Source organism: Anolis carolinensis, chromosome 5, assembly GCF_035594765.1.
Source record: "Anolis carolinensis isolate JA03-04 chromosome 5, rAnoCar3.1.pri, whole genome shotgun sequence".
NCBI lineage: Eukaryota > Metazoa > Chordata > Lepidosauria > Squamata > Dactyloidae > Anolis > Anolis carolinensis.
The window spans coordinates 146,330,159-146,347,451 of NC_085845.1; the positions used below are offsets into that span (position 1 = coordinate 146,330,159).

Sequence of the window (17,293 nt, forward strand, 5' to 3'; positions counted from 1 at the left end):
GTTGGATAAGTGAGACTCTACTGTATGTAATATCAAAAGCATACATAAATTTCTGTGCAGAATATTTTCCCAAAATACTCTGGAATAATGTCCAAATATCAAGTTAGAACTGGTAAGCAGTGTCTGACTTCTCTCAACACAAGTTGAAAACTGTGAAAAATATTCATCCTCATTTCCGAGGACAAGCGAATATTTACATTTCTATTTCTCCGAATCTTTGAAAAGGAAATAGGAGTGTCTATAAACCGACTGCCTCTTCCAGCTAGACCGAGGAATACAGGAAAAGAAGATCACTATTCCCCCACAGGAAAGTGTGTGTTTTCCTCTTATATCCTGCTATGCTTGAATGAACCGTTTGAGGATGCCCAGTGGCCAAATTGGAGATTCTGTGCCCAAAGTAATTAGCCCCTGCCCATTCTAGGCTGTTCATGCATAAAATCATATGTACAGTTGACCCTCCACATTTGTGGGTTTGACTTTTGCAGATTTTATTATTCGAACATTTGATTAAAATGTTTTATCTAGGAATCTCCAGCTCCTCCAATGTGATTCAGCTTCTAGTCAAAGTTAATAATAATAAGCTTAATAATAATGAGCTTTATTTATATCCCTCCCCCTCTCCCCGAAGGGACTTGGGGTGGCTAACCATAAAGTCGTGCTGGAAGATCTGGAGATTCCGAAAGAGTTTTTCTCCCTCAAGTAAATAAAGGCATTTTTAAAAATTTTGGTTTTTACTCAACCACTCTTGTTCCCCTAACCTTAGCAAATGTGGAGCACTGACTATAGTGATATTTAGTACATTCTATGATCCCTTGTCATTGGATATGCTGGTTAGAATGAACAAGTTTCCCACTCTCCTACATACATGATACATCAATTTGGCAGGGATGGTTCTGAGGGATCATCTATCATCCCACTTTTTCAGCTGCTTTTAAAATATTCCTGTTTCAGTCTCTTCTTTCCACCTCTTTGTCCTTGCCTATTTCAACTACTGAAAATTGAGTTCAGAGTACAAACATAATGTTCAATTAACTCGGGGGGGAGGGGAAAGGGGCTAAATCTTGCTCTTCCCAGAATTCTACAGCAAAATCAAACTGCGGCAGCCTCTCCTAGATTGTGTTTTTCCTTAGTAATAACTTGTGTGATCTTGACCAGACTCTGAAATGTAACCCCATATGTTCTGGTTTGCATCTGTGAAATGTCAAAAGCTATGCACTAACAGTCTTATTTATGTTTACTCATTAAGTCACATGAAATTCAGTATAGCATCTCCACTCATAAGTGGATATGGCTATGATACTCAAATACCTAGGAGTAAGTTTCACTGAGCTCACTAGAGATTATTTCCAAGCAGGAAAATATTATTAGGTGATCCATGGGTTTATGGTGAAATACCTTACACCAGTGTATTAAAGCACTGAGCTGCTGAACTTGCAGACCGAAAGGTCCCAGGTTCAAATCCGGGGAGCCGAGTGAGCACCCGCTGTTAACTCCAGCTTCTGCCAACCTAGCAGTTAGAAAACATGCAAATGTGAGTAGATCAATGGCGGGAAGGTAACGGCGCTCCATGCAGTGATGCCGGCCACATGACCTTGGAGGTGTCTACAGACAACGCCGGCTCTTCGGCTTAGAAATGGAGATGAGCACCATCTCTGGACACGACTGGACTTAATGTCAGGGGAAACCTTTACCTTTACCTTTACCTTAGAGAGAAAAGATTTTGTTGCTTCAGAGAGAACATAAAATAATGCCCTTCCTTCACCATAATACAATATTTTTTTGCTTGATAATTTGCCACTGTATAATATTCACACCTCTATTTTTGGGTCCCAACATATTTTTTCCCCTTTCCTTGTATAATTGTTGCAGGTAGCGCTAAACCAAACAAAAACAAACACAGCGCCTCCTTCCTTTCTCCCTCAAAGACAATTTAAATAAATGAGGAGTTCTCCCTCTTTCCTCTCCTCGACTCAAGGGTTTGACTTTAAAGGAAAAAAACCAGTAAACACAAGGCACCAATTTTATCCAATTTCATCCATCAAAAAAGGGGACAAAGGTACAAAGGTGTGACTATTATGTGATGAAATATGGTATGCATTAGTAAAGTCAAATTATTGTGGCACCTAAGGCAGGCTTTCCACAACAGCCTGGCAGTAAAAATACAGAAGTGACACAGTGCATAATGTAAGAGCTTGCTGAACTTTTGTGACACCCAAAACCTGCTGCTTGAGGCATCTCTCCACCCCTTTGCCTAATGGAAGGGCTGCCTCTCCACCTCCCGTTCCTCTTGTCTTTCCAGAATAAATCCACAGGATACATTGATTAGTAGTGGATTCAAACAAGCTCTTCCTATGCATAAGAAAGGGAAAATGAGAACTACTGGTGTGGCTGTATGCACTTATATTTACAATTATCGTAGCTTATGCTCAATTTGGTTTTGTAGTCCATTGTCCAGCAGCTAATATGGTCCCAGGCATATGGCACAGCATGCTCTCAAGAGCTTAGCAAAGGTCTGTGTGATTGCTGAGTGACATATTCAAGAATACATGATGGTCACAGTCAGTGATTAACCTTTGCTACATGAGTAGTTATCTCAGAATGAAAACTAAGGGGGGTGGGCACAAATGTGTCAGGGATAAAGGGATGGCTATCAGGCCCCCAAAACCGGCCTGTAATTTGACTGCATTTGCACTCAAACCTGCATTTTGCGAACCTACATTTGTGACAGTTGTAATTTGAAACTTGAGGTGATAATGGGGCTGATTTCTGACATTGGTACGTGTATGAAATCTCAGTTATGCATATATTGAACAGAACAGCGGAAAAGGAAAGGTGTGCTTTAAATTTACCATCTATTGTTTTGCATCTATCCTTGTCTTGTATGATGCATGTCTGTATTAAATTAAGGTTGAATTTTAGATGCCTTTGTGTATTGTGTGCCTTCATTATGCTGCATATTTTGATTTTGTCATCTTTATGTTTATTTCTATGACAGGCAGCTTGCTGGTGTTGGGTGCAATTCTGCTATAAACATGATTGCTTTTCTTTCAGAACAGGGTTGTAATGATGCCGTATTGAATGACAGAAAAAAAATGAGACTGGCTATAGCTGATGTTTAAATTTCTTTTTGATTTAAAAAAAAAAATAAGAACTCTTTTATTAATATCCCTCCCTTTTTGATCAAGCATATTTAGACATCTATTTTAAAAACACCTTGGAGAGCACTCCAAAAGCCTGGAATTTCTTCTAATATCTGTATAGTCTAAAATAGAGTGGGGGCAATACTAAATCTTATTGAAACGTGTGTAGTTCTCTCACAACAACCATTTCTTTTAAAGAAAAAAAATCTATAATGCAAAGAAATGTGAAGCAGGGAGGTGTTGAGAGACAAAGAGAGTGTTAATCTTTTCCGTGAATTTTGTCTTCTCTTTTCAAAACTGAATTACTGTATATACTCAAATATAAGCCTAGTTTTTCAGCCCTTTTTTAAGACTGAAAAAGCCCCCCTCGGCTTATACTCGGGTGAGGGTCCTGGTTGGCTTATATTTGGGTCAGCTTATACTTGAGAATATATGGTACATTTTTTTATTTTTCTCTATTATTATTGGTATTATTACATTTATTATTTTTCTCTATTATTATTGTTGCTACTATTACATTTACTCTATTATTATTATTATTATTATTAATACATTTATTATTTCACTCTGATCTTATTATTATTATTATTATTATTATTGCATTTATTATTTTACTCTATTTATTATTTCTTGTATTATTTTCCTGTATTTATTATTATTATTATTATTATTATTATTATTATTATTACATGTAATATTTTACTCTATTATTATTAAAAGGATACATAAGCACATTTATATTGAAGAAGATGAGAATAATAATTTGATCAGAGTTGGACAATCTTATCTTAAATTTGAACTTTATGTAAATATTCAAAATCATTTAACCTACTGATGCCTCAATTAATGTAATTTTATTGGTATCTATTTTTATTTCTGAAATTTACCACCCTCGGCTTATACTGGAGTCAATGTTTTCCCAGTTTTTTGTGGTAAAATTAGGTGCTTCAGCTTATATTTGGGTCAGCTTATACTCGAGTATATACGGTACCTTCCTTAGATATGTTTCCACACTCAGGTTGCAGGGGAACATTGCAAGGGAAAAATGAATTCAAGAAAGGTAGAATGAAAGTAATATGGGTGTGCACTATGTCTGTGTAATCTGGAGTAACATCACAGTCAGTTAAGCTTTGTGGAGTAAGTCCTTCCTCCTTTTCCATTTTTGTGCTACATGTTGCTTTTTCTGCAGTCTGTTTTTAATGCAAAATTAGCCATTTTGTTTGTTGCACACACCCATTTCAATATGATACCTAACACTGCATTGATAAAATATTTTGCCATGGTATTGTTCAGGGTTTTATTTTTACAGGTATTGATCCTGGAAGCTAAGCATGGTTAGCCCTGTTTCATACTTAGGTGGGAATCTACCAATGAATACCAAGTGCTGTAGGCTGTATTTCGGAGAAAGAAACTGGCTAAACTGCCTCTGAAAACTCTTTGCCTAAGAAAACCCTATGAAATTCAAGGGGTCACCATAAGTCGGCAGTGACATGAAGATATGCACACACACATGGGAAAGTTCAGGAACTACTGAGTCTCTCCTTACTAATCTTGAGTGATAAAAGGGAAATCTCTTTAACGTTGAGCTTCAGATCCCTCTTAAGTTCTGTGAAATAGCTGAACAGACATTGTGGAAATATCTGCTAGCTGGGAGACCTCTTATCTGCTGCTTGAAGCTGACAGTCTGAAATCTCTATTTATTCATAGGGTAGAGCCGCTTACAGCCCCATGCTTCCCAGCTTAGATATCCAAAATGGACAAAGGGATACATAATATCTATCATTTGGGGAGACTGCTATTTGAAGATGGATGATGAAACCCAACCAGCAAGAAGATCCCTTGAAAAGTAGTCATAGGGCCGTTCCACACTGCCATATAACCCAGAATATCAAGACAGATAACCCACAGTGTTTGCTTTAAACTAGATTATCTGAGTCCACACTGCCATATTATCCTGTTCAATGTGGATTTTATACAGCTGAAAGGAACTGCACATCTAAAATACTTATTTATTCCCTTGGATACTTTGAACATTCATGACTCTATCCAGTCAGTGAAAAGGAATAGTCCCTTCACATAAGCACAGATTCATCACCTGATGACCAGTTTTCTGGTGATGAGCCCCTCTTTACTCAGCTAATCTTTGGGTGACAAATAGGCAATCCAAATCTTAATAATAATAATAATAATAATAATAATAATAATAATAATAATAATAATAAAAAATTTATTTATATCCCACATTTCTCTCTCACAGGACCCAAAGCAGCTTACAACATATTAAAATCACATGAACATGAATATTATAAACATGATAGGATAAATAGGTTAAGAAGAACAACTGCAGTATACATTCAAGTTCATGAGGCATCATTTCGAGACATATATTGCACTCTACTTACTGCTTTGGTAGAACCTCATAGAATTTCTACTCAATTGCCATCATTTTTGAAAGTCCAAAACCACGGAGGCTTGTAAGCTAGGACTTTGTGGAGGATTACTACTGTTAATTACTACTAAGCTAACTGGAATACATATCTTGCCAGTTTTTCTCCTTCTCTTTGAAGGCTTTGTATACCATTTGGGAGTATTGCATAAGATTTCCTGCATGGCTAGGGAACTTTTCTTAGCCAGCTAGATGAATTCCAATTTGGGAAAGATCTCAAGGGTTTCATTCCAGCAATGAATGAAGGTAAGGAGCTGTCAAAAGGAAAATGGGAGTGACTAGCTGCTTTACCAATATAATGTCAGTAAGCATAGGTCATTCCTTTGTATATCTATTCAAGAGTAAGCTCTTCTACAACATCTTCTGGGGCTACAAAGTAGAGCTCAGTTCCATGGAGTAGTTCCCCAGACTGCAAAGCAGAGCTCAGCTCTGTTCAGCGGCTTCCAAAAGCCTCAATAAAGCCTATTGTTTCTTATTGAAACAATCACGTCTCTCCCCCTCGCTATCCATTTTGGCTGTTATGTTGAAGAATTTGAACATGCAGATACCCTTGAACATTCAAATACCCTTGAAATGAAATCTTCAGAATAAAGGAAAATAGAATAAATTGATTAAAATGTTTTCAGCACATCACAATTTCTCTATAAAACACTCACAATACAATTAAATTGCTGCAGGATTTCAATAGCTGGATATATTGCTGCCATTCTATTAACAAAGGCTCAACAAGACATTGGGGATGTCTGCCATCAGGCATGATTCACTGGGCATGCTGAAATATGCATTGATGACAGACATGAAGTTGGAACAGATTGAAAACAATGACAATTTACAGGAAACAATCCACAGAAAGGCAAATGGGTGGAAACCCATATAAATCCGAAGAACGTCAGAAGGATCAACATGAAGTGCATTCAAATGGTTCACTACTCTTGATGCAAGTGGATATTTATTGTACCAGAGTCAAACTACCCATTATGTTAAAGACATGCTAAAAAGCATTGGGGATGTAAATCTTCATTTATTTCATTCCCACATGCAAGTCCTCCCATGAGAATACAAGGCTTTCTGTGCACTTTTTGTACTCCAGCACTTAGTCTGGTAACATTTATTTGTGCAAAAATAGACAGTGTTGTTTAAATCCATGCCAGAAGTATGTTGCAAAAATAGCAATATTTCTCCACAGAAGATAGTCTTTTTTCCCTACAAAATTCACCAATTCATCTACATAACAACTCTATGAGGCTTTTCTGCATGGAAACAACTCTATTTTCACAGGTTACACAAGTGTATGCAATTTACACAGCATCCTGCAGAAACAGATATCCAGGTTCTCCTTGTGCAGTTTCCATGTGCACACCAAGTGATGGTGCCAGATGTGTTTTATTTCCCCTTTCCCCCCCCCCCCTCAAAAAACAGCCAAGAAAACAAAACAAATGACCCATGGTCTAAATCCTGTTGGCTAGTCCCAGCTAGAATAAAGTCACTGACTAATTTGTTAAACAATGAGTCAACATGTGGGTAAGACTGAACTTGACATGATCCAAGTATATTAGTTACATATATAAGCAAAAGATTAATTATATGGCGCTTTTATTAGTTTTCTTGTAAATCATGGAAAACCTGTGGGCTTCTTGAGTTTCTAATATGGAATCCTCAAGTAGCATAGGTAAAGGATTATGAGAGTCATACCTGAAAAAATTATGGAGGTCCAGTGTTTCTCACCCATTATATTTAAGTTTGGTTTAAAAAGAAATATGTTATCCTAACATATTTCACATGTTTTCCTTCTCAGCTCAGTAAAATGTCAGTAGTCAGTAGCACACAGTATTTCAGTAACCAAATCTGGTGTATCGGATGAAAGGCTGAACTATGATAAAGGATGTCAGAGTAACATCATCTCCCACTTAGCTATGCAATATGTGTCCTGTATATACTAATGTATAAGTGACCCTCATGTATGAGTCAAGGGCAAATTTGGGGACCAAATAACAGATTGTGTTATGTCCCATGGATAAGTTGAGGGTAATTCTGGAACAGGGGAAAGCACCAATGCCATCACAGGAGACCAGCACTACTGGCCATTGCTGCCATTTTCCAACCTAAGCATTCAAAAAGGCCAGCATTGGTTCCATGGTGTAGAGCGATGGTTCTTAACCTCTAGGCCCCCAGATGTTTTAGCCTACAATTCCCAGAAATCCCAGCTAGTTTACCAGCTTTTAGGATTTCTGGGAGTTTAAGGCCAAACACAGGGACCCACAGGTTGAGAACCACTCGTATAGAAAGTAAAGTTGGTGGGTGCTTTTTAATGTTGTTTCAGGGTGGACTAAGCTCTTACCTTTTGCCACGCTAAAGAAGGGAGTGGTCCCCTTTTTGATAACATTTAAGGTACAGTACTCACACTCATCCAGTTTTGGGGTGGGTTGATTTTTTTGAATAAAATTTTTAGACTTACACATGGGTATTTAGAATATATATGGCAACAGCCAAATCACACTCTTCTAAAGGGTTTGTAGTTAGTGTAAAACAGAAAAATAAAAACAGAAAATTATTCAAAGCCACCAAGAAGGAAAACTAAGGTTACTGCAGTGTGCCTGCATTTCTGTAGCCTTTAATGGAAAATTCAACATTTCTGTAGCTTCCAACAGAAAATTTCTTAGCAAAGTCAGCTTTGTTTGAGTAGAGTAGTAGACAGTTTCAGACATCAGGTGTTGGGCATCCCTCACACCCTCCTGGTCCTTGCAAGCCCTTTGCCCTTTCTACTTCCTTGGAAGAGTCTGCTTTTCACAATCTGTCTTTTCTCCTCTGCCCCCATAAACTAGTCTTTTTTCTTCAGAATCTGAAACCCTTCCTGGTATGGGAAAATCATTCAAATCAGTGTGGAAACATGATCCAGTCAGTTTCTGTACATGGAATAAGCAGAAGGATCTTGTTACAATATTTGCAAAAAAAATGTCTTCGACAAGATCCATTATATAATGGCTTCACCAATCTCCCCAGTCATTATCTAGGATATCAACTACAAACATAAATTGCTGTGACGTTTGCATATGAATAGAAAAAAAACTGGTCAGGTGCAGAGAGGACATAATCTCAGAAGTATTTTTCCTCTATGTTGTCAATGAACCTCTTTTACCTCTAGCCACAGTTCCGCTTGCGCACCAGTTCTGTGGCCAGGTGCTTGCTTGCTAAATTATCTGTCCATGAACTGACAGTTTAATTATGGTAGCAAAGACTATTACTGGAAATGAAAAGAATCAATTTCTGATTATCGTTTGTAATGAAGCTCAGCAGGGACCCCATTTCTTTCCTTTTCCCCCTTTTTAGCAATTGATGAAATTTTGTGCTGTTAATTCTGTGCCATTAGCTGCTGTAAAAGGTTTGTACATTACTAATCTGTGATGCACGCAGAGTTGCTCTTGGGTCAAGGAAGAAGCATACTCCTGTTTGGCTAGATGGACAACAATAGCTTCTACTAGATGAATTTAAATAAATGTTGTAAGAACAGGATTTGTAATTGCAAAATTTCTCTTGGGTGACCCTAGGATTTGGATACTTAATGGATCAACATGTGCTTATTATTCCCAACACTATTACTTACAGATTAGGCAGTACAATTCAGAACTTGGGAGGGAAAAATGAACAGACTAAATCAAGTTGAAAGTGATGCCTGAAGCAGACATGTTGAATCAATAGATGCCAAATACATCTCCAATGTCTCAAGGTTGCACTACCAAAAACGTCATTAGATCCTTGTGCATCATTACATGATCTAGTATTATGTTTCTGCTATAACTATAATATTAGTGCTAGCAGAATTACTTTGTTGGCTCTTGACCCTTTTGCTACCTCCCCAAGTGTTTTGGACCACAGGTTTTATAAGTTCTAACCAGCAAATCCAATTGTTAGTCATTATGGTAGTTGTAGTCCACCAGATTGCCTACCCGTGATGTCCAGATACTTCTGTGGTTTGGGGAGTCTTGACAAAATCTCCTACTACTGGGCATACAACATATGATTGTACTCTAGCAGGTATTTTTAAGCTGTTTCCATGAAGAGGAAAAGAGCTCTAAATATTTTAAGTGCCTATTTTATTTTAAATTGGAAAATAATGCTTATGTGTGGTTTTTTTGTTCTTCTTTCTCACCAGGACTGGGAATTTCCACACTTTATGGGTGATGTTGATGTAAATCTTCCAGGCTTGCCAGCTGCACACTTTCAATTTAGATTGCCCTATTTCAAAAGGATTTTTAAGGAAGAGTATCACATACACATAACAGGTATGTAATATTCCTTGGCATCTCCTTCTTGATTTTAAGTTGGGATGCTGAGTGTGGGGATAATATTACAACGTCTTATAGTTTAGAAGTCAACTACTCATTCTGCATAACTTGGGATATCTTCCAAGAACATGACTTGACAATGGTAAAAATCTGTATGGACTGTATTATTTTGTATTGTTGGTAGAAAGCAAGGTAAATCTACATGATAGGTAGACAAGAGGCTCCTTCTTTGGAAGCTTTTAAGCAGAGGCTGGATGGCCATCTGTCGGGGGTGCTTTGAGATTTTCCTGCTTCTTGCAGGGGGTTGCACTGGATGGCCCATGAGGTCTCTTCCAACTCTATGATTCTATGATTCTAAGAGTCATTCCAGTTTTCTATCTGGTTTAAGGGTTGGTGTATATATCTATGGAGGAGCTTGTGGGAGTTGTTTAGTCATACCTTCCCCCAGCACCAGTCTGAAATGATACAGTCAAAGAATATACATTGATCCTACCAACCCAATCTGCTTTGTGTAGATAAGGCTATTTAACTTCCACTATAACTTCCATATGTTTCTAATTGCATTGCCTCCTAAATCTCACATTTGTTGTCATTTTGAAAAGTCTTCCTGAAACTTACCACTGTTCTTCATCTACAAGCAGCATGAAAGGCACAGTGGTTTTGACGCATATTGCAACCTCTAAATAATGTTGTATGGTAAGCAGGAGAGTCTCAGGACACTCTGAAAATGACAAAATGTGAAAACCGATCATCTCAAACACAAATCAGTGAGAAACTTAGAAGACATAACCCTCTTTTAATTGTTTATATGTATTCAACATTATTCACACTGACTCGGAGATTCCAACTCTCCCCTCCTCTCAGTTTTTCTCTCCTCCCTCTCTACCCTCCCCCCAGAATTTTATGATCTTTAACAGGTAAATATCAAGGAATGTACCATATTTTTCCACAATTTCTACAATTACAGTACAGCTATATGGAGCATACCATGCCTCTATTAAAGCAGCTCCACTAGGTGCCAACAAGTTTCCGGTCCCGATTCAAAGTTTGGGTCCCCTACACAGTTTGGGTCCAATCTATCTTCATGACCACATCTTCCCCTATGAACTGGTGTGGGCTCTAAAATCTGCCGGGGAGACCCTCTCCTCAACCCCCCTCTGTCTCAAGCACAGTTGGTAGGGATGATAATAATAATAATAATAATAATAATAATAATAATAATAATAATAAATAATTTTATTTTTATACCCCGCCCCATCTCCCCGAAGGGACTCGGGGCGGCTTACATGGGGCCAAGCCCAGTCAACAACAATAAAATAAAACAATAAAACAGATCAAATAACAATAAAAACAAGTCATAAAAAATTCACATACAAGGACAAAAGATAAAATCTTGGATAAAATCTGGGATGAGGGAGAGGGCCTTCTCAGTGGTGGCCTCCTGGCTTTGGAATGTCCTACCCAGGGATATTAGGCTTGCCCCCACACTACAATGTTTCTGCAAGGAGCAGAAAACATGGGTCTTTAGGCAGGTTTTTGAAAATGACCAAGACATCAGCTAATCCAAAAGACAAAATAATTCAGTATTGACACTGGCACTTTAATGTTTGAAATGTGGTTGTTTTTCTGTGTTTTATTTATTATTTAATTGATTAATTGATATGTTTATTGTTGATGTAATTTTTACTTATTTTTTTGTTTTGTTTTATGGCACTATTATGTGCTGCTGTAAGCCACTCCGAGTCCTTTTTAGGAGATGGTGGTGGGGTACAAAAAAAGTATTATTATCATTATTATTATTATTATTATTATTATTATTATTATTATTATTATATTACTTCAATTCTATTTTAACTGCTATGATTCCATTCTATGGGATTTGTAGTTTGGTGAGTTTACTTAGAATTCTCTGCTAGAGAGCTTTGAAGGGGCCGGGCTGTGGTGCAGGCTGGTGAGCAGCCTGCTGCAATAAATCACTCTGACCATGAGGTCATGAGTTCGAGGCCAGCCCGTGGCGGGGTGAGCACCCGTCAATAAAAAAAATAGCCCCTGCTCGTTGCTGACCTAGCAACCCGAAAGATAGTTGCATCTATCAAGTAGGAAATAAGGTAACACTTATAAAGTGGGGAGGCAAATTTAACTAATTTACGATGTTGGAATGAGGAAGTGCCGTCACAGTGGATGATGAAGCAGCTGCTCCCCCCTGTGGCCAGAATCGAACATCCCCTCAGGAGAAGGTTAAATTGCCTCTGCGTCTGTCTCTGTCTCAGTTCTATGTGTATATGGGCATTGAATGTTTGCCCTATATGTATATAATGTGATCCGCCCTGAGTCCCCTTCGAGGTGAGAAGGGTGGAATATAAATACTGTAAATAAATAAATAAATACATTATTATCAGCAAACTACACATCTGCAAAACTCAAAAAAGAGTAAAGCAAGATTAAATGTTTTAACTCCAATGCCAGGAATAGCTGTTCATATTGAATATGATTGGTACAAACAGAACAATTTCTGTTATTTCAATTTGTAGTTGGAAGAATGTTGCCAAAATTCATCAACTTCCTCACTTATTGATTGAAAAGATTCATTGGTTTAAAAACCAATAAAGCAGAAAACACTGAGTCTGGCAGATACTCCCTTCCATAAATACATAGGACTCAACATAAAATGGTCCAATCAGGATTTGTCTTTGTGGAAAGATGTCCTACTGTGGAATGAACCTCAGGCCAAATGTGAGGGATTGTCTACATAGACTAAAAAAATTTACTCACTTTGTCACTACTGCGATCTAGACATATAAAGTTCTTGATGATTTGCATGGAATGTGGTTCTTGTGGGCTTTAACCTAGTTCAAAATGTGCCCTTTATCCTGCAATTTTCCAGAAAAATCTAGATTTTCGGGTATGTGACTGCCTCCAAGGCAATCAGGCATCACTGTTGTTGGGAAGTAAACTTAGTACTGGGTGAAGCAGGTTGGTGGGAGGTGACCTGGTAATCATTCCTGCCAAAAACTAAAAATTATTTCCTAGTAAAAATTTAAAATTTTAAGTTTGCCAGCATGGTTGATCTTTTTCAACTATACTGGCAAATGTAGATGGCTATGTAGAAACCTGAATTAAAACGACAGCATTTGAAACAGTATTATTGATCAAAAAAGCAAAGCGAATTAAGCATTTTGTGGTCAAAGCAGCAGTCAAAAAAGAAATAGGAGGGAACTGTGGCAATATTGACTTTTTTGGACATTAAGAAAATACCTTTGAGAATAAGATAAATGATTATGGCAGCTGGGGTGTGTTGTTCTTTATTTCCATTCTAGTGCTCGTGTAATTTAATTGAGGGAATGAACACATGAATAGAAAATGTAGAATATATATATCTTCTTCCAGCTCCGAATTAATAAGTTCTATTTATTAGATTTGCTAGATAAATCAGTCTATTTGAATGCATGTCACATCGCTAAAGTTGCAACAGCCTGCTGTAGCTCAGTTCTGTGCCATTTGTAGGAGAATCATAAAGGGCATCGAGTCAGCATGAGAAACTCCCTTTGGGTGGGCTTTGCCTGGCCCATCTGTTCTTAAATCAATGCTTGGGTTTTGAGCTCCGCTCATAAACTCTGGAACTTTTTGAACCGTCTGTCTTGTTTGCAAACACACTGTGATTTTCCCACCCAGGCCTCAAAGTTGAGGGGTGACAAGGGAAGGGGTTTTCCAAAACTGTTTCAGATGGTAGTGTGTTGGGTTGTTTGAAAAATTAATCTGTATTTCCATGAAGGGCCCATGAATGTTTTTCAGTCTAGTTCATGCAAAATTCATTACATAGCTGTACTCTCAGACTATGAATAGATCACAGCATTTGGCAATGAGAAGTAGGTAGCATTTAGTGGATTAAAAGAGCAGGAAGGAAATGTAGTGAAACACTGACAGCAACACAATCCGTCAGTAGCCTCTTTGATGTTGTGTTTTTTCCCCCCTCTCCCACTACCATTTTGACCTTGCTGGTTAAAGGATTCTTGAAGATATAATCCCAATACATAATTTCTTCCTAGATTTGTTGTTGCCAAAGCTGAAATGGCCACTCATGGTGCAGATGGATTAGCTTTTGGGTTTTGTGCATCACAAAAGCCATACAAAGGCCCCAAACAATGGATTTAAAGACCATTTTGGAGGTCATTTCCAACTATCATCTTGGCACTGCCAGTAATTTCTGTTCTCTTGTTTGAAATGATTTTCAGAGCATTAAATGGAAAATTAGCATGCAGATCAATACCCAGACAACTCTGTTAACTCATTCATCTCCAGCATTAAATTGCATTGGATAATAATTGCTTGGTCTGTGCCTTTTTACCAGGACTAACAAGACCCAGTTTACCAAACATCTTCCCCTTATACCTACCAGTGAAGTGGCGCAAACCCTTGTTATTTCATTTGTGTTATGAAGTATGTTTGGAGTTCATTTTAACCTGGGCATTGCAACTTCTTGATTCCAGATTCAGAATCAAATTTATTCATTCAATACATTATTTATTTATTTATTTGTTGTTGTTGTTGTTGGGTGTGTCCAAGTTGTTTCTGACTTATGGTGACCTATCAGAAGGCTTTCTGGGGCTGAGAACATGTGAGTCACCCAATGGGTTTACATGACCAAGAGACTTTACCTTTTTCCTAAACTGAGAACCAAACCACTTTACAAAACAGAATTATTGGTAGTACCCAAGTTACAAACAAGATAGGTTCTGTAGGTTTGTTCTTAAGTTGAATTTATATGTAATATAGAACAGGTACATTTTAAGTGTAATTCCAGCCATATACACACACTTTGGATAGCATAGAAAAGGGTTGACACCACTGTGGTGTTTGTTTTGCTGTCTGTGTCCCTGTTCAGAAGATTTCACCTCACTTTCTGTTCCTGTGAGAATTGGATTTTGAAAAAAAGAAGCTTTTTGTGGAAACAAGGATTGGCAAAAAATAAATAAATAAAAAGCTTCAGTTGAGACCTTTTTCCACATGATAACTCTTCCAGGATTGAATTTCCCTTCCTAGGGGCAAATTTCTCTCACTTCTTTTTATTTCATCCCTATTCTTGACTAGGAGTCATTTGTAAGTCAGATGTTTGTAACTTGGGAACTACCTATACTATAAAAAGGCATATGGATAAAAATATGAAAAACATTTTTATACCAGACAAGTTCCTCCCCCAAAGAAATTAAAACTTAAGCAGGTTTCTATGGGATGGTACTTTAGATAATCTGGTCCTAGGTTGTATATTAAATGTGTCCACTCCCTGATCAAAATTTTGACAGGTGTTGACAAGTGTTAGTTATGCCATATGGTGTTTGTTATCTTAGCTAAGTCTGGTGTTACCAGAAAAGGTGCATCTTAAAGGTTGTTCTTAGAGTTTTGTGGTGGTTAGATTGTTTATTATGAGTATTCCTTATTCAAAATGCTTAGGACCAGAAGTATTTGTGATTTGGGATTTTTCCAGATTTTATAATAATAATAATTGCATATATGTATGTAACAAGATATCCAGGAGATAGGACCAAGGCTAAATACAAAATTCATTTCTATTTCATATACACCTTATGGATACAGCCCTAAGTTTATTTTATACATAATCATCTTAATAATTTTCTGGAATAAAGTTTGTGTACATTGAACCATCAGAAAGCGAAGGTGTCACTACTTCAACCTCTCATGTGGGCAATTTTGGAATTTTAGATAAGGGAGTCTCAATCGTAGCAGCAGTTATCCAGAGCAGTGGTTCACAGTCTTTAGTCCTCTAGGTGTTTTAGATTTCAGCTCCCAGAATTTGTGATAATTGATAAAGCTGTTTAGGGCTTCTAAGGGGCTCATCAGACAAGGCAGTTTTAGTGTCCTAGGACACTTCTGCCCTGTCTTGTATATGGAGCCCCATGCCAGCCATCACATGATATCGTGTGACTTCCAGCAGAGGCCCTGCTCCCAACTGGGGCTGGGCTGTGGCACAGGCTGGTTAGCAGCCAGCTGCAATAAATCACTCTGACCAAGAGGTCATGAGTTCGAGGACAGCCCGTGTCGGGGTGAGCACCCGACAATTAAAATAAAAATAGCCCCTGCACGTTGTTGACCTAAGCAACCTGAAAGATAGTTGCATCTATCAAGTACCACTTATATGTGGGGAGGCTAATTTACGACACCATAAAAATCACCCAGCCGCCGTTGGAATGAGGAAGTTGCAATCACAGTGGATGATGAAGCAGCTGCTCCCCCTGTGGCTGGAATCAAGCATACCCTCTGGAAGCTGGAGAAGGTTTAAATTGCCTCTGTTGTCTGTCTCTGTCTCTGTTCTATGTTCTATGTTATATGGCATTGAATGTTTGCCTTATATGTGTACAATGTGATCTGCCCTGAGTCCCCTTCGGGGTGAGAAGGGCATAATATAAATACTGTAAATAAATAAACCGGGGGGAAGTATCCTTGGACACTTCCCCCACAACACAGGTGCCTGCCCATGTTGTACTGGCTCCAGTGGAGCCATCATGGGTCCTCACCAGAAGGGCGACACTTTTCATGTGTAATGTGGAAAGCATCTCTGCGAGAGAGCGGCGTGCAGGATGACAGATTTGCTCTGCTGCCCCCTATATCCGTTGGCAAAGTGGAATGATTCTCCTGGCCGTTTTGATGAGGTCAAAGTAATTAAAGTCTCACACTTGATCTTAACCAAAAGGCCAAGAAATTATTTAGGTTTGTTTTTAAGTTGAATTTGTCTGTAAGTCAAAACAGGGAAGAGTAAACACACCTGTGGTGTTTGGTTTGCTGTCTGTGCCCTTGTTCAATAGATTTCACCTCACTTTTTGTCCCTGTGATAATTGGATTTTGAAAAATTTGGCTTGTTGTGATAAAGTGGTGATAAAACTTCAGTTGATATACCTTTTCCCTATGATAACTCTTTTAGGAGTGACTATCCCTTGCTACGGGTAGATCTCTCTCACTTCCTGTTGTCTCATCCCTGTTCTTAACTATGAGTTGTTTGTAAGTCAGATGTTCGTAACTCAGGGACCTTTGATACTTTCTTTGAAGTCCTGACTGGAATCTGAATAGATTCACAACCCATTGACATGGAGCCACAGCTGCCACTGATAATGGCATGTGTCTCTTCTAAGATGAAAGTTCTCTTTCTTTCATAGGCATATATTTCCCTTGCACATCACATGCACATAATTTGAAACTGATTTGAGGAGATCAGAGGCCACAAAAGACTGCAGGAAGCTTGTGGGGTACACATGTAAAGTTTTAGATTCACAGGAGGGCCACATCAATTTTTCAATTTCTTACTTTTGTTCTTATTACAGTAGAGTCTCACTTATCCAACCTTCACTTATCCAACGTTCTGTATTATCCAATGCAGTCTGCCTTTTAGTAGACAGTGTTTTTATAGTCAATGT

General features: G+C 38.1%; 1 protein-coding gene across 6 annotated transcripts in view; it reads left to right on the forward strand.

The window, feature by feature from the left end:
* tmem117 (transmembrane protein 117) overlaps positions 1 to 17,293 on the forward strand; it is a 370,721-nt gene that overhangs the window by 312,879 nt on the left and 40,549 nt on the right. For 5 of the 6 annotated variants that reach the window (XM_062982502.1, XM_062982504.1, XM_062982501.1 and 2 more), the window contains one exon: positions 9,737 to 9,866. The exons of the other annotated variant lie outside the window; for it this stretch is intronic. In XM_062982502.1, coding sequence (XP_062838572.1) covers positions 9,737 to 9,866 — 130 coding nt within the window. The remainder of the gene's footprint in view (positions 1 to 9,736; positions 9,867 to 17,293) is intronic. 6 annotated transcript variants of the gene reach the window in all.